At 44.8% G+C, this 18,150-nt stretch overlaps 1 protein-coding gene and 1 pseudogene across 2 annotated transcripts in view; one reads left to right on the top strand and one right to left on the bottom strand.

The window, feature by feature from the left end:
- Nucleotides 1-15,337, bottom strand: part of AMPD3 (adenosine monophosphate deaminase 3) — a 96,353-nt gene extending 81,016 nt beyond the window's left edge. The window contains exons 1-2 of one of the 2 annotated variants that reach the window (XM_077453551.1): nucleotides 15,190-15,337; nucleotides 14,938-15,095 (exon numbers count right to left, since the gene is read on the bottom strand). Coding sequence is in view for 1 of the 2 variants with exons in the window: in XM_077453549.1 (XP_077309675.1) it covers nucleotides 2,677-2,698 (22 nt within the window). In the remaining variant the exon portion in view is untranslated. Of the gene's footprint in view, nucleotides 1-2,676; nucleotides 4,043-14,937; nucleotides 15,096-15,189 lie in introns of those variants that run through there. The other variant, XM_077453549.1, reaches the window with a different exon arrangement.
- Nucleotides 11,668-11,753, top strand: LOC143929748 (U2 spliceosomal RNA; annotated as a pseudogene).
- Nucleotides 15,338-18,150: the final 2,813 nt, after the last annotated feature.

Raw genomic sequence — 18,150 nt, 5'->3', positions numbered from 1 at the left:
ATGAGACCAAGATAAACATATTTGGTGTCAGATGGTGTCAGACATGTGTGGCGGCAACCAGGTGAGGAGGACAAAGACAAGTGTGTCTTGCCTACAGTCAAGCATGGTGGTGGGAGTGTCATGGTCTGGGGCTGCATGAGTGCTGCCGGCACTGGGGAGCTACAGATCATTGAGGGAACCATGAATGCCAACATGTACTGTGACAAAGCAGAGCATGATCCCCTCCCTTCAGAGACTGGGCCGCAGGGCAGTATTCCAACATGATAATGACCCCAAGCACACCTCCAAGATGACCACTGCCTTGCTAAAGAAGCTGAGGGTAAAGGTGATGGACTGGCCAAGCATGTCTCCAGACCTAAACCCTATTGAGCATCTGTGGGACATCCTCAAATGGAAGGTGGAGGAGCGCAAGGTCTCTAACATCCACCAGCTCTGTTATGTCCTCATGGAGGAGGGGAAGAGGACTCCAGTATCAACCTGTGAAGCTCTGGTGACCTCCATGCCCAAGAGGGTTAAGGCAGTGCTGGAAAATAATGGCGACCACACAAAATATTGACACTTGAGGCCCAATTTGGACATTTTCACTTAGGGATGTACTCACTTTTGTTGCCAGCGGTTTAGACATTAATGGCTGTGTGTTGAGTTATTTTGAGGGGACAGAAAATTTACACTGTTATACAAGCTGTACACTCACTACTTTACATTGTAGACAAGTGTAATTTCTTCAGTGTTGTCACATGAAAAGATAGAAGATATTTACAAAAATGTGAGGGGTGTACTCACTTTTTTGAGCTACTGTGTGCAGGCATGTACTGGCCATAGGGACTATAGGGAGTTTCCCGGTGGGCCGATGGCTCAGTGGGCCGGTTTCAGTGACAGCCAGTGGCATCGCTGGAGGGGACTTTTGGGGCCAAAACCCCCGAATCTGGGACCCATAGTCCCAAGTCAGTGCAGGAGTCCCCAACCATAAGGTCCCGGCCCACTACCTGCCCTCTTTCTGGTGACTCTGATATTAGGAGGGGCTCTCTGTGGACCCAGATGTAAGGAGGGGCTCTCTGTGGACCCAGATGTAAGGAGGGGCTCTCTGTGGACCCAGATGTAAGGGGTTGGCTCTCTAGGGACCCTGAGGTAAGGCAGATGATCTCTGGGGACCCTGATGTAAGGGGAAGGCTATATGGGGACCCTGGTGTAAGGGAGGGGCTCTCTGGGGACCCAGATGTAAGGAGGGGCTCTCTGGGGACCCAGATGTAAGGAGGGGCTCTCTGGGGACCCAGATGTAAGGAGGGGCTCTCTGGGGACCCAGATGTAAGGAGGGGCTCTCTGGGGACCCAGATGTAAGGAGGGGCTCTCTGGGGACCCAGATGTAAGGAGGGGCTCTCTGGGGACCCAGATGTAAGGAGGGGCTCTCTGGGGACCCAGATGTAAGGAGGGGCTCTCTAGGGGCTTTTTTGCGCAATTGCGTACAGTTTATATACTGTTTTTTGCGTGTTTGCAAAATTAAAGTGGGCCGGTCTGGATGAAGTCCAGGGCCAAATTTTTGTCCCAGTCCAGCCCTGACTGTGTGTGTAATTATATATATATATATAATGGGGACATAACAGTGTATTAAAAGATTGGGAAACTCTATACCAGTGTTATGAATACTTACTGAAGGATGTTATTCTCTATCACTAAGTCTTCGGAAGGGGGGGGCCTTTAAATGTTTTTTATGAGATTTCTTCACACGGATGTATGGAGGCTGAACTGCAGCCTCCATATATGTCTTTCATATAGAAGGGGCCCCTTGTACATTCAAGCAGATTACAATAACTGTCGTCTTCCAGGAATGTGACAGCCCATAGAGGCAAGTATAGGCAGATGAGAGCTGGCAACCATCCAGCAGGACGGTCACATCAACCCAAGAGCCACAGCCAACACCAAGCTGGCTCTTTACTGTTACACGTGTGAAGGAATGATATATGATTATTATCTGTGCTGCCAATGAGATAGAAGTGACACCACTGCTGAACAAATCCAACCTCTCACCCTGCTCAGTTACCCAACAACCGCCACAGGAAACCCAACAAGTGTCTTAAGAGCAAATCCGGAAGTGTAAAGGAGAAGAGCTCAGTAATTAAGAGGAGATTCTGAAGTTGGCTATATACACACACAGACAAAATATAACAAACAAGAGAAAAGATGGCACAGATATAGTCAGAACTAGCAATTCAACTTCAGGGGTAAAATAAAAATTTTTTACAAGTGCACTAAATACTTGTGACACCATGACAATAACTGGTCATCTAAAATGTTACTGGAGTAAAAAGCCATCAGTTGGCAAGAAAATGTTTCATCTGCCACATTATAAAAATTAAACAACCCGTGTCTGAGAAACGTTGGAAGTTTTTCAGAAACTTTGTTCATAGCGTTCAAACAAAACTTAAGCGAGTTAAAAGGAAATAAAAATACAGAATAAGCATAGACATGTTTTCTTGGGTCAAATGTATATAACTATAGGTACCACTGCGGAACGTGCTCTACAATTGGCAAGGATTAGCCAAAGAGGTCTTACTTTAAGTGGCCAATTGAATGAAGGGCCTCGAATGGCTGATGGCATTTGGAATTTAAGGGTCGATGCTGAAAATGTTCACAAAAACAGTTTGGGCAATGGGGGAGGGAGTATAGGGAAAAGCTTACCTAATGAGCCAGAGACGGACATTGTTCCTTCACTGAAGACTATGTCCAGATTTTGTCAAATTAGTCTTAAAGCTAGTTAAAATGGAAGTTTGGTAGGTAAACCCAGTCGTAAGGTAGGCAATTCCAACACGTGAGCCCAGTCTTGACCAAGGCACGTTTAAGAAGTGAGGCCAGTCCTGAGGCGAGCCCAGTTGTGAGGGAGTCAAGCACGTGAATCAACGGTCCAAGTGTTAGATGGACAGGCCAAAACCTATGACACTTAGTCTTTACAATAATTGGGTCGAATACTATAGGTTCACAAATTCCTACGTATTCCAGGAACCCTTGGCAGCCTAACCTTGTTCTACTTCCACTCTCAAGGGAGTCTTGGTTCTTCTCCCAGTCCTGAAGAATCTTAGTCTTGGTTCTTCTCCCAGTTCTGGAGGAGCTTAGTCTTGGTTCTTCTCCCAGTTCTGGAGGAGCTTAGTCTTGGTTCTTCTCCCAGTTCTGGAGGAGCTTAGTCTTGGTTCTTCTCCCAGTTCTGGAGGAGCTTAGTCTTGGTTCTTCTCCCAGTTCTGGAGGAGCTTAGTCTTGGTTCTTCTCCCAGTTCTGGAGGAGCTTAGTCTTGGTTCTTCTCCCAGTTCTGGAGGAGCTTAGTCTTGGTTCTTCTGCCAGTTCTGGAGGAGCTTAGTCTTGGTTCTTCTCCCAGTTCTGGAGGAGCTTAGTCTTGGTTCTTCTCCCAGTTCTGGAGGAGCTTAGTCTTGGTTCTTCTCCCAGTTCTGGAGGAGCTTAGTCTTGGTTCTTCTCCCAGTCCTGGAGGAGCTTAGTCTTGGTTCTTCTCCCAGTCCTGAGGGAGCTTAGTCTTATTCCACTCCGAGTCCTAAGGGAGCGTAGTGTTACAGTACTCCAAGTCCTGAGAGAGCTTAGTCTTGCCTGCTCCTGGCAGGAGCTAATATGTTCTACCCCCAATCCTTTGGGAGGTAAGTTCTATTCCACCCCCAGCCTTGTGAGAGGTAAATCCTGTTCTCCTCCCACTATTGAGGTAGATAGGTATAGTTCCACCTCCAGACTTGTGAGAGGTTTTGGTCCACCCCCCAGACTTGTAGGAGTTAATTTCTGTCCTGAAGAAGGTTCTGCTCTACAGTAGGTACACCCAGGTCTCTGGGGGGTAAGTTCAGTACTAGTGCGGGTGATTCCAGCAGTTGGATTGGCCTACAGATGTTTCTCTGATGCTGCACTGTGCCCTTCCTCTCTTACTCTGAGCTGAGCTCTTCCAGGCAGGATGTTTTGCTCAGACACGTTATAGGAGCTGGGTCATTCTGAGAAACTTGAACACTAAACAGCCAGACAGCGAGGAGTAGGAGGAGGAAGCTTTTCTGTGATGACAGATTAACATCGCTTAGATCTCAGGAAGGGAAGTATTTTTAGAGCAGATTACGAGCTGTAATAACAGTCGCCGAGTCATTGCACTGTGTCGCTTTTATAAGTCACGTCACACACCTGTTTAGCAAGCGTCACCTGATTCATATGTCACAACATTCAGCTACATTGTCAACATGACTTTTTCCTGAGTCAGGGAAGCTGTATCTCCTGCCAGGAATGAGAATAGGACAAGAACAGGGAGCATGGTGGAGAACAAAGGACCAAAGTAGTGGGGGCAAAGGACAAAATAGAGTGCAGGAAACCAAAATCGAGGGCACAGGACAAGATTGAGGGCATGTGGCAAAGTGGAGGGGGTATGGGACAGGATGGGGAACACGTGAAAAGACAGATGCCATGGATCAAGATGAAGAGCACAGATGTCAGGACTTGGATCACCTGCTGGTGGCACTGTGGTTCCCAGAGCTGAAGGCAACAGTTTTGGTGGCCACCAGCAGGTGTCTCCCAGCAGATCCCAGTAATTAGGCTCCACCTGATGCTGACTGCTGGGAGAGACCCGCTGGTGGTCACCAGAATGGTGCCCTTCAGCTCTGGGAACCACAGTGCCACCAGCAGGTGATCCAGATCCTGACAACAGAACTAAATGGGGGAAAACAGGCAAATGGGGTTATGGGAAAAAAAAAAAAAAAAAAGGTCAAGAGGGTATAGGGCAGTCATGGCAAACCTTGGCACCCCCAGATGTTTTGGAACCACATTTTCCATGATGCTCATCTACACTGCAGAGCGCATGAGCATCTTGGGAAATGTAGTTCCAAAACATCTGGGGTGCCAAAGTTCGCCATCACTGGCATAGGACAAACTTTTAAAAATAACTGTAAACCACACAAGTAGTGCACATATTTTGTGCTGAAGTGCAAAAATGCAATTCATTATACATATACATTCTTGAATTTTTAGAAAGTGCAAATAGTGAAAAAAAATTTGAAACAATATGTGACATTTTTTTTATCTATACAAAGATATTGTATATTGTCAAAAGTATTGGGACACCTGCCTTTACACGCAAATTAACCTTTTTTTATACTATATTTCGTTATTAGGGAAATAACAGTACAGACATAACTTCCAGGGCCCCGCCTCCCACCAGTACTCCCCCATCCTAGAAATATGCAGTGTAGATGGTATGGGGGGCACTTTATGGGTAGTTCCTGGATGGGGGGGGGGCGATCCATGGAGGGGCCTGTCTAGAGTTCTGATTATAACCCAGGTCTCATCCCATTCGCTTCACACGCAAATGAACTTTAATGGCATCCCAGTATTAGTCCATAGGGTTCAATATGGAGTTGGCCCACCCTTTGCGGCTGTAACAGCTTAAACTTTTCTGGGAAGGCGGTCCACAAGATTTAGGAGTGTGTCTATGGGAATGTTTTACCATTTTTCCAGAAACACATTTGTGAGGTCAATCACTGATGTTGGATGAGAAGGCCTGGCTTGCAGTCTTCCGCTCTACGGTAATTCATCCTAAAGGTGTTCTGTCGGGTCGAGGTCAGGACTCTGTGCAGGCCAGTCAAGTTCCTCCACCCCAAACTCACTCCTCCATGTCTTTATGGACCTTGCTTTGTGCACTGGTCCAAATCATTTGGTGGAGGGGGGATTATGGTGTGGAGGTTGTTTTTCAGGGGTTGGGCTTGGCCCCTTAGTTCTAGTGAAGGGAACACTTAAGGCAGTGATGGCGAACCTTGGCACCCCAGATGTTATGGAACTACATTTCCCATGATGCTCATGCACTCTGCACTGTAGTTGAGCTTCATGGGAAATGTAGTTCCAAAACATCTGGGGTGCCAAGGTTCGCCATCACTGACTTAAGGCATCGGCATACCAAGACATTTTGGACAATTTCATGCTGCTAACTTGTGGGAACAGTTTGGGGGATGGCCCCTTCCTGCTCCAACATGACTGCGCACCAGTGCACAAAGCAAGGTCCATAAAGACATGGATGAGCGAGTTTGGGGTGGAGGAACGTAACGGGCCTGGAGGGAGTCCTGACCTCAACCCAATAGAACACCTTTAGGATGAATTAGTGCAGAGACTGCGAGCCAGGCCTTCTCGTCCAACATCAGTGCCTGACCTCACAAGAAGAATGGTCAAACATTCCCATAGACACACTCCTAAACCTTGTGGACACTCTTCCCAGAAGAGCAGAAACTGGTATAGGTGCAAAGGGTGGGCTAACGAAATCTTGAACGCTACAGACTAAGACTGGCATGCCAATAAAGTTCATGTGTGTGTTAAGGCAGGTATCGTCCCAATACTTTTGACAATATAGTGTATATTAAAAGTCCCAAAGCCAAAAGAAAGTCGCCTTTAAATGTACATCGATTCAAATCCTTCGATATTCCAAAATTGTGCCAACATAATCCACCACAACCAAGAATAATAAAACTGGGGGCTTTCCAGACCACAGTGACCCCCTTATTCAGGGTAGTCAACAAAAGCTCAAATATTATGCATCAGCATTAATGGCACTTCTCCTCATAGGTCTCCAGGGTGGCCCTTAGGGGCGCTTTTGCCGCCAGCGTCCGTCTGGGTTTTCAGAAGAGATGGGTCTTGAGCTTCTTCCTGAAGGAAGATATACGCTCCTCATAGTGTAATATATTAAAATATATATACATTTATTCAGATAAAATCTCACTTATATCTGCAAACAGATAATGCACATTGTAAAAGAAGTCACTCGGCCACAAGTTGGATAATAATTTGGGTTAACTTCTGGTACGCCACTAGTAGTAGTAGTATGACGCCACTAGCAGACCCAGGGCGGAGCCTCCTAGTGACGTCATCGCGTACCGGCTTTGGACGAAGCTTCTTTCTGAGATTTGTTGTTTACAAGTTGAAAAAGTTTTGAAAATTACTTTAGAAAAAAATATATATAATGTTTGGGGGTTCTAACACCCTAAAGAATAAAATGGCGCTTGTTGCAATACTTTCTGTCACACCGTATTTGCGCAGCGGTCTTACAAGCGCACTTTTTTTTTTTTAAATTTAATTTTGAATAAAAAAAATAAATAAATAGAGTAAAGTTAACCCAATTTTTTTTTTTTATATTGTGAAAGATGATGTTACGCCGTGATACCCAACATGTCACGCTTCAAAATTGCGTCCCCTTCGTGGAATGGCGCAAACATTTACCCTTAAAAATCTCCATAGGCGACATTTAAAAAAAAAAAATTCTACAGTTTGCGTTACAGAGGAGGTCTAGAGCTAGAATTATTGCTCTCGCTCTACCGATCACGACGATGCCTCACGTGTGTGGTTTAAACAGTTTCATGCGCGATTGCTACTCACGTATGCATTCGCTTCTGCACGTATGTTCGGGGGGACGGGGTGCGTTTAAAATTGTTTTGTTTTTCTTATTTATTTTACCTTTTATTTTTACACTGTTCTTTAAAAAAAAAAAAAAAAGTGTCACTTTTATTCCTATTACAAGCAATGTAAAAATCCCTTGTAATAGAAAAAAAAAGCATGACAGGTCCTCTTAAATCTGAGATCTGGGGTCAAAAAGACCTCACATCTCATATTTACACTAAAATGCAAAAAAAAATGAAAAAAATAAAATGTAAAAAAATTTGTGATTTGAAAAAATGTATTAAAAAAAAAAAAATGTCCCTTTACGAGCTATAGGTGGAAGTGACGTATTGACGTCGCTTTTGCCCTGCAATGATATGGAGATGGGCCATCTTCCCCTCATTCTTCTCCACGTCAGGCTAGGAAGAGGTTCCGATCGCCTCCACCGCTACCGACGGCTCCTGTAAGCTGCAGAGGGAGACTCCGCCGCAGAGACCACTTTTATCTGGAAGTGGACCGCTCCCACTGAAGAAGAGGATATCGGGGATATGGTAGCTAGCTGCCATAACAACGTTCTTCTTCTTCAAAGTACCGACGTATAACGACGGTGGGCGGTCCGAAAGTGGCCAATATATCTTTGTATGGACACAAATTTTTCACATATTCTTATTTTTCATTTTATTCACTGTTATAAAACGTTATAAAAATTCAAGTATTTATGTGTATGATGGATTAACGTTTTTGCACTTCAGCGCAACACGTGATTTACATAGGACAAACTTGATTGGGGCAAGATAGGATGGTGACCAGGAGGACATGATGAAGAGCACAGGAAAAGATGAAATGTACGGGACAAAAAAACAGGGAATAGAACAACATGAGGACTAAGACAAGATGGGAAAGCACAGGATAAAATGGAGTGTATGGAACCGGATGGGAAACAGGAGACAAAATGGATGCTATGGGACAAGATGGAGAAAAAAAAAAAAGGGCTATGGGATAAGATCGGAGGCACTGGACAAGAAAATGGCCACAGGGGAAAAAAAGAAAACTATGGAGTGGGCAGAACAAAATAGGGGGCACAGGGGAAAATGTGGGTTATAAGACAGAAATGTAGGGCATAGGACAAACTGCTGGGCACAACATATGATGGGAAACCAGTAGACATGTGCACTGGCAAAAAAAAAATGTTTTATTCATTTATTTTTGCTTTTTTGGGGGGGAAATTCTGACAGTCGAAAATTCTGACAGTCGAAAATTCTGACAGTCGAAAATTCTGACAGTCGAAAATTCTGACAGTCGAAAATTCAGAAATCAGGAAATTCGGAAATTCCGAGATTCAGAGATTTGAATTTCAGAATTTCAAAAATCCGAAAAAAAGAAAGAAAAATCTGTAAAATTCTAAATAATAACTATTAAATTATAGGTATTGGAATTTACTTTCAAATTTAGCTATTTGTGAACGGTTACAAATTTATCTGAAGGTATGCATTATCCGAAACAAATGCCGCATCTTAACAAATGGAATGGAACAAATTAATAATAAATAATAATAAAAAGGTTTTTATTATTATTATTGTTGTTATATCGTTACGTTCCATTCGTTTAGATACAGAACTCGTTATTTCAGATAATTTGTAATTTTCGGGTTAAATTCGTATCCATTACATTCACAAACAGCCAAATTTGAAAGGAAATTCCAATACCTATTTAATAGTTAGTTATTCATTTCGAAGTTTACTGATCTTCCTTTGTTTAGATTTTCGAATTTTTGAATTTCCAAATTGGAATTCGTGAATTTGAAAATTCGGAAACTCAATTTAAAAATGCGGAAATTCGAAAAATTCGTAATTTCGGAAATTTAAAAATTTGGAAATTTCAGAATTACTGAATTTGTCAAAATTGGTTAAAAAAAAACCGAATTCGGAACATATTGCACATGTCTAGAAACCAGAAGGGCACGATGACAGGAATAGGAAAAGATGGACAGTACAGAACAAAAACAGAGCACAGAACAAAATGTGATCAAAGATGGGAAAGCAGAGGATGAAGTGGAGTTTATGGAACAGGATGAAAATCACGTGACAAGATGGATGCTTTAGGACAAGATGACGAGCTTAGGGACCAAGAAGGAGCTTATGGATAAGATAGGAAGCACTGGACAAGTTGAAGGGCACAGGATGAAAAAGGAAACAAACAATGAAGAGCACAGGACAAAATGAGAGTACAGGCAAAAAAAAAATGGGGTTATGGGACAAAAATGGACGGCATAGGAGAAATTGGCCAGGACAAGGTAAAGATGGAGTCAGTCCAGAGAGATGAGATGGAAAGCACAGGAAAATATGAAGAGTACAGAATAAAAACAGAGCACAGAACAAAATGGGGACAACGAGACCAGATGAGAAAGCACAGGATAAAGGGGACTGTATGGCTCAGCATGGGAAGTATGAGACAAGATGAAGCACAGGAGGACAAAAGAGGCTATGGGATAAGATGGCAAGCACTGGGCAAGACGTGATGGGCACAGGACAAAAAAGGAAGCTATGGAGAATGTAGGACAAAAGGAGGGTTTATGGGACAAGAATGGAACAAATGGGAAAAACTTGTAGGCATAAGATAAGATGGAAGCCAGATTTGAAGCACATTATGAAGTGGAATGTATAGAACGGGATGGGAAATACAGGAGAAGATAGACATTATGAAACAAGATGAACAGCAGAGGACAAAAAGGAGGCCATGGGATAAGATGGGAAGCACTGGACAGGATGAGGAGCACATGCAATAAGAAAGCTATGGAGACCACAGGACAAAATGGGGACCACAGAGGAGAAATGGGGGTTATAGGACAAGAATGGAGGGCACAGGACAAACTGGTTGGGTAAAAATGAGATTAAGGCCAGAGGAACAAGATGGAGGGGACAGAAGGAGATGGAGAGTACAGAATAAAATGGGGGCTATGGGACAAGGTGGAGAGTATGGGATAAAGTGGAGAGTATGGGATAAAGTGGAGAGTATGGGATAAAGTGGAGAGTATGGGATAAAGTGGAGAGTATGGGATAAAGTGGAGTGTATGGGATAAAGTGGAGTGTATGGAATAGGATGGGGGAGCCCAGGACAGGATGGATGCTATGGGATAAAATGGAGAACACCAGACTATGGGATGAGATTTTAAACACTGGACAAGATGAGGAGAATAGGGCAAAAAGGAAGCTACGGAGAGCACAGGACAAAATAAAGAGGTGCAGAGAAAATGAGGGTCATAGGACAATAATACAAACCAGTGGGAGCAACCTAAGATGAAGGCCAGAGGGACAAGATGGAAGGCACCGAAAAAGATGGAGAGTACGGAACAAAAAGGGGGGTAAGAGAAAAGACGAGGAGCACAGTAAAGTAGCATGTATGGAACTGGGAAGTAGACATGTGCAATTAGTTTAGTTCTAAATTCGTTTTTTTAACAAATTAATTTGTTCCGTTCCATTTGTTTAGATGCAGCATTTGTTATTTCAGATCATTCGTAACTTTGGATAAATTGGTACTCGTTAATTTAATAGTTAGTTATTAATTAAACTGATTTTCTTTGGCCTCCCATAAATTATCACATCTCTATCTACTACATACGGTTTATAGGACACCAGTTAAATGACATAACTGGGGTGTCCGGGATACACCCCTGTGTCCTAAATGCATGAGGGACCATGGTGATCTCCTGCACATGTTCTGGAGGTGCCCAAAACTAACGCGATACTGGGATGGGATCCTCGAGACTATCTCTTCTGTATTTTCGGTTACCATTCCAAGGAATCCTTTGGTCTGCCTGTTGGGTGCCCTAGATGAAGAGTTGTTGACACCAACCGCTCATACGGCAATTATCCGGTTATTATATGTAGCCAGAAAACGAATAGCACGATTGTGGATCACACACACAGGGTTCACACCAGGCAGCAGTGGATTGACCAAGTGAATCACATGCTAATCAGGGAAAAACTAACCTACCAGCATAGGAATGCACCACACAAATTCTATACAATGTGGCAGAGGTGGCTCGAGGTTCCAGGGCTAGCTCCTCATCAATTAATACAGGACAGATTATTACAGGGTTGAACATGAGTAACTGGTCCTATGCACTGAGGAAATTAGAAAGTAATAAGTAAATAGTATTGTTATTTTTTTTTTTCTCTCCCAATGACTGTACGTGGGAAGAGCAGAGACTGGTATAACTGGGCATTTGAGAGTCGAGGGATATGTCTGATTCTATACATATATGTTCTATGTAAAGCATGATGTGGACTCACTTCTCGGCCTTTTGGCTAAGATCAAGTGTAGTATCTGTTCTTATCAGTTGGGAAGCCTTCTGGTGAGGATGGAGAACCACTGGTCGAAGCTAGGGGAGGGGACCCTGGCCTTCTGGCTTGGATTGTGGCAGCTTTAGCTCCGGTCAGTTTTTCGAGAGGGAACGTTTGTTCCCCTTTTGTCCTCCGGGGGGGGGGAACGGCCAGTACTTCCCGGATGTAATTGGGTAGGATTGATGGGAGCGAGGGTGTGACCTGATGGGTAAGGGTCTCACCAAGCTCCTGGATCTCCACGCCTTTCTGGCTGGGGTGGGGGTTGTCGTGGTCTGGGTCGGGGATGCTTCTATTGAAAAGCCCATGGTGATGTGCCCCTGGAGTGGCAGTCCAGGGGTGCCTTATATTCACTGTGCTTGCACTTTGATGTTCGGCACCTTGGTCATGTCACCAGACCACACGCTTTTCCCCACCTGCCTCTAGGGCCCGGCCTTTTGGCTAGGACCAGAGGAATTTTTGATTCCTGGCCGGAGGGCCTGGCCATTGTATTACACAATGGTCACATTTTCACTCTCCTCTCCACTATCCCTTTCCTCACTTTTTATTTATTTTATTTGTGTGTGTTGTCACGTTTGTCACTTCACGTTTGATGAGTAGGGTGTCGGTCCTTGGACCTATCCTGAAAGTCTTGTGGGAGGGAGGACCTTCTGGCTTGGTCCTACCTCCATTGGGGGGCCTACCTTTGGGGAAGCCCCATAGTACCTAGTACCTAGGAGGTTCTGTTTCGGCAGACCTCCTGGGGAAAGGAGGTCGTCTGGCTTCGGCTAGACGACCACTAGATGAGTCTGGTACCTCAGTCCCTGTCAGGAGCCTAAAGCCCCGGGGGATCAGGGTATGGTCCTTCCTTGGGAGGACATCAGACACCCGTCTGCACTTTTTAGTGTGTCACCCTCTATGTGTGTGCACTTTTTTTATGCACCGTGTGGAAGTTTTGTGGGTGTGTTTGCACGCCATGGGCTTTTTCAATCGAAAAAATGATTTGGACTCAGAGGGAATATTATCTCTCTTTGTTTTTGTTTTGTTTTCTTCCCTTTTTTGTCCTGTTTTTCTCGTTTAGCCTGCACTCCTTTTGGTTTTTGCTGCTCCACATGTTGGATACATTATATGTGCTGTATTGCCATTGTCGCTGCTTTGATCTTATGTACAACTGTCCCAAGTGGCCTTATGGTCAATCTTTGGCCGAGGAATCAGCATTATTGAACTACTACACTCTTTTCCCTTGTACACACGATCAGAGACTTAACGACAACCAAATCCGTCGGATTTTGTCCGGAACTGTTGCATACACACGGTCGGACAAAGTTGTCGGAAAATCCGATCGTTCAGAACGTGATGACGTTATTTCGTTACGACGGGACTATGTTCAGGCTAGTAGCCAATATCTTTGATGTAGGAATTTGATCTGAGCATGCGTGGCACTTTGTCCGATCGGAATTCTCTACACATGATCGGAGTATGTCCGATCGGATCATTTTGTCGGAAGATATTTCCGGCAAGTTGGAAAATTTGGTCCGACGGATATTACGACGGAAACAGTCCGATGCAGACCAAACACAGTCGGAATATCCGACAAAACACTCCGATCGGACACATTCCGTCGGAATCTCCGATCGTGTGTACAAGGGCTAAGTCTATGTATGGCTTGTACCATTTTATTTTGTAATAAAAACTTATTTGATTTAAAAAAAAAACTGATTTTCTTTCTTTTCAAATTTTTTAGACTTTCAAATCTTTGAATTCCCGAATTCCGAAAATTCGAAAATTTGGAAATCCAAAATTTCGGAAATTCGTAAAATCTAAAATGTGAAAATCCGAAATTCGTAAATCGGAAATTCGTCAATCCGTAAAATCGAAATGTGAAAATTTCCAATTCGGAAATCCGAAATTCGTAAATTCGGAAAATCGAAAATTCGTAAATTCGTCAATCCGAAAAATCGAAATGTGAAAATTTCCAAATTCCGAATTTTCGAAAAATCAAACAAACTAATGAAACGAAAATGAACAAATTTTTTGTCAGTGCACATGTCTAATGGGAAGCACAGGACAGGATGGACTCTGTGGGACAAGATGGAGAACACCAGACAAAAATCAGAGGCAGGCCATGCCATAAGATAAGAAGCACTGGACGGAATGAAGAGCACAGGAGACTGGGAAATGATAGCAAAAGGGGTTAAAAAGGAGAACAAGTTCTCAAATGAGGAACTCACATGTTACGTAAAAGTCAAAAACAGAAATAAAGAACAAGACCGAGGCCCAAGGACAAGATGGGGGGGTGAAAAAGACAAGATGGCGAGCACTGGACAAGACAGAACCATATGGGTCGTGAAGGACAACATGGAGAGCAGAGGGCACTGGACCGATGACCATTCACCTAGTCCTAGATGCAGCACCTACCACTTAAAACATGAGATAGAATTAGATCGTGCATAGCAGCAAGCGTGGCACGAACTGTGCCCATAGGGCAACCAGGATGGCAAGCCACGGGACAACGTACTCTCAAGTGCTCTGGAAAGGGAGCAGACCAGCCTGTAGAGCGGACCAACTCTAGTGATCTGTAGACGGGAGGGTTGAATACACATCACCTAATGTTACATCATTAGCCCACATAAGAACGCAGGTGCCAAGCACATCCAGGAGAGCATGCGTTAGCCTTTTGGCAAAACAACAGGACTGACAGCTGGTCCGTCTAAGCTACGGAACATTTCAAAGTACAATTTCCTGCAGCAAAACAATCAGCGCTCACTTCTTGACTGATTGATGGAAAATAAAAAAAGTGATGGCTTGCTGGTGAGCTACAGAAATTAGTCAAAAATGTTGGTCAACCTTATGTTGCACCATACTTGATGCCTTCTCCTTTTCCTTCAAAATGGACGGGTCTATCCCTATCCAAGCTTCATTCTGGGACTTGTTAGTATCTTACCACCTCTGCTGCGAGCCAGTTCCAGGCGTCAACTACTGAAAAATTGCACAATGCAGCACGAAATTCCCTTTTCCCGAGTCCTTAATCTTACGGCACTCATTATGTTAAACTTATGCCTGACCTTGGCTTCATGGAAAGGAGAGGCAGTAAAGTCAGGGAGCCGTCCCACGCCCCTGCAGCAAGTGCCAGGTATTTGCACAATCATGCAGCATCATCGCTTATACAAAGCAGGGGTTGCAGGCAATGCCCCCCCCCCCCCCCCACAAGGTGCAGAGAAGGTACAAGTCACTTTACCTTATAGCCGATGGGGGTAGTGTACAGGTGACAACCTTAAGAGCTCTGTAGGTCCTGGCGTGATGGACGGTCCTGCAAAAGTCGGAAAAGATCCAGTTACCCTCAAGCTAGCTGTCCCGATTCCGACGGGGGAAATCCTTGCTGGGATCAGATTTCAGCTGGAAAATAAAATTTATTGTCATTTATCTAGCTAGCAGCACTTTGCGTAGTCCTTGGAGCGGTGTCAAGGTGGTCCCTAATAAGGCAACTTACAGGAGTGGAGAGGAGTGGAGGACCAGCCCTGGGTGTGCACTGCACTCTGCCTATCATTAATCCAGCGAGGAACGCCGAGGATATTAAGACGCAGAAGTCTCAGGCACTTCCTGAACACGGCTGTACAAACCACCAACATGTTTTTTGTTGTCCTGCTTTTACGTTTAAAGGGACAACGTTCCAATTGTTCTTCACCTGGAAGGCCGACTGTGTAACTCTACACCGGGTCATAGCTGAAGGACAATCGCTGCCGGCTCTTTTAGTTTAAGGCAAAACATTAAGGCTGGTTATACATTATACAATTTTCCTTCAGATTTACCAAAATCATAGAATATGAGGTCAAACCTAAACACTTTCAATTCGTATGCAATCAGGCAGACCCTTCTACTACATCTAAAGGAAATTGAATAAGAACATTTCATAGTTTATGGCTAGTTTAAGACTGGGTTCACTTTTTTTTGCTTTCCCTTGCAGTTTTAACACTTTTTTTTTAATGCACGTTGATGCCCATGCATGTCATGCCACTTGCCTACCAGGCACTTTTACCCCCTTCCTGCACAGGCCAATTTTCAGCTTTCAGCGCTGTCGCATTTTGAATGACAATTGCGCGGTCATGCAGCACTGTAAACATATGACATTTTTATCATTTTTTTGAGACAGATAGAGCTTTCTTTTGGTGGTATTTAACCTCGGGTGACACGAGCGCATCGGGATCGCGCCGCTGCGCGGGCATGATCCCCCTCCTTCTGAAGGACGTTCCTGAACGTCCAGTCAGGAGGAGGCGGCTCCCACCCGGGCGTATATGTACATTGGCCGGGTGGGAGCCGCCTCCTTCTGACTGGACTTTCAGGAACGTCCTTCAGAAGGAGGGGGGGATCGTGCCCGCACAGCGGCGCGATCCCGATGCGCTCGTGTCACCCGGACACGGCGCATCTCGGATCGGCAGGAGGGCTCTGTGATTGGCCCTCCTGATCACATGACGGCCGTGTCCAATCACAGCCGTCATGTGATCAAAACAGCCAGTTGCTAGGCAATCGGCTCTCCTCTCCTCACACGGAAGTCATCGCTGAGGAGAGGAGAGCAGATCGCTGCAGCCGGCTGGTGATCAGTGAGTATGAGCTTTTTTACAGCTTTTCACTCACTGATCACCAGTGTAGTGTCACCACACAGTGTAAACACACGTCCCCAAAACACACATGTCCCCAAATAATAAAAAGACATGTCCCCAAATAAAAAAACACATGTCCCACTAAAATCACATGTCCCAATGATTATCTGCACACATCTGCACATGATCATTTGCGTACATATGTCCGTGATCACACAAACCAATTATTATACACTTAACGGAATTTTTTTTACCAAAAACATGTAGCAGAATACATTTTGGCTTAAATTTATGACAACATTTTATTTTATTGGATTTCTTTTAAAATAGAAAAGAGAAAATATTGTTTTTTTTTCCAAATTTCCGCTTTTTTTGCACTCATATGAGTGTAGATGTCCCCTGTGTGGATTGTTGCTTATTGGCTCTCTTTTCCTCACGCAAGGTCCATGAAGACATGGATGAGCGATTTTGGGGTGGAGGAACTTGACTGGTCTGCACAGAGTCCTGACTTCAACACAACAGAACACCTTTGGGATGAATCAGAGTGGAGACTGAGTCAGGCCTTCTCGTCCAACATCAGTGCCTGACTTCAAAAATGCGCTTCTGGAAGAATGGTCAAACATTCCCATAGACACACTCCTAAACCTTGTGGACGGCCTTCCCAGAAGAGTTGAAGCCCGTGTATGGACGCTCTGAGCTGCGGCGGGTAGAACTCGGCCTCCTCATATTCTCTATATTGATTCCACTTCCTGCCTAATGGATCAGATGACATAAAGCTTTTAAATGTGTAATGGACCCATTATCAGCGGCATATCCAGTGTAATGCGTCTCCATTTCCCTCCTCGCCGCTCTAATGGCTTCCTCTCCGAGTTATACGGTGATTCGCCACTTTGCAGGCAGACGGTCTCCGAGTGAGATCGCGCACGCTTCCTCTTGTCACCGCTGATTAAAGGGGACCTGACAGTATCCTTACAAGTCTGAATAAATTCCTGACCCGTCACAACAGCATCACTTTCCATAAATGCTCCACCTTTTATCATTTAAGACCATCCTTGAACTCCAATCGGTGACTTTGCTTGGGAGGTGATGTCTGCAGTCTGCTGCAGGCAAGGGGAGCATTTTCTCAGTCTCCCCTCCCCCAGGGATCAGACTGTACATTGTAACTTTGTAGTAGGAAGCATTTCCTCACCCTCCCCCAGAAATCAGACTGCAACGTTGTAACTTTGTAGGTGAAAGGCTGCAGCAGGGGGCTGATCTTTGTCAGACATTTGGGCACACAGCCAAGAGCTGCACAGGCAGGGCGGGGGAAAAGGGGCCAGAAAGGGCGGCTGCCCTGGGCACTGTAGTTTCTTTTGAGGTGGGGGGAGGTGCCAGAAGGAGTTTTGGTGGGTGGGGATTTGTGTTGGAAGGGGGAATTTGGGGGAGGTGGCAGAAGGGGATTTTCCTAGGAGAGGGGGTACTAAGAGTGGTGATTTAGAGGGATTTGTGTTGGGATGGCAGGAAATATTTGTACTAGGAGGGAGGATTTGAAGTGGGGGGGGGGGGGGGTTGTGTACTAGAAGGGGAAACTTTAGGGGTAGAGGATTTGTGCTAGGAGGAGTGACTGATAGCCAATTACAGTGATCACTAGTTTGAGACGGCACAGTAGTAACATCACCAAATCTTATTTCAAATGACCTGAGAATAGCAGTCAGGGACAGCATGGCCTTAGATGATCTCCTACTGCAGATATACAGCTATAAAAAAAAAATAAAAAAAAATATAAAGGTACCCCACATCTGTTCTGGAAGGCCGGGAGCCCCAGGCCCTCTCCGCGGGAAGGCCGGGAGCCCCAGGCCCTCTCCGCGGGAAGG

Source organism: Lithobates pipiens, unplaced genomic scaffold (genome assembly GCF_037356315.1).
Source record: "Lithobates pipiens isolate NorthernLeopardFrog02 unplaced genomic scaffold, aLitPip1_a1.2 Scaffold_24, whole genome shotgun sequence".
NCBI classification, from domain to species: domain Eukaryota; kingdom Metazoa; phylum Chordata; class Amphibia; order Anura; family Ranidae; genus Lithobates; species Lithobates pipiens.
Note: the sequence above shows the minus strand (reverse complement) of the source record. Positions and strands in the feature narration are given on the sequence as shown.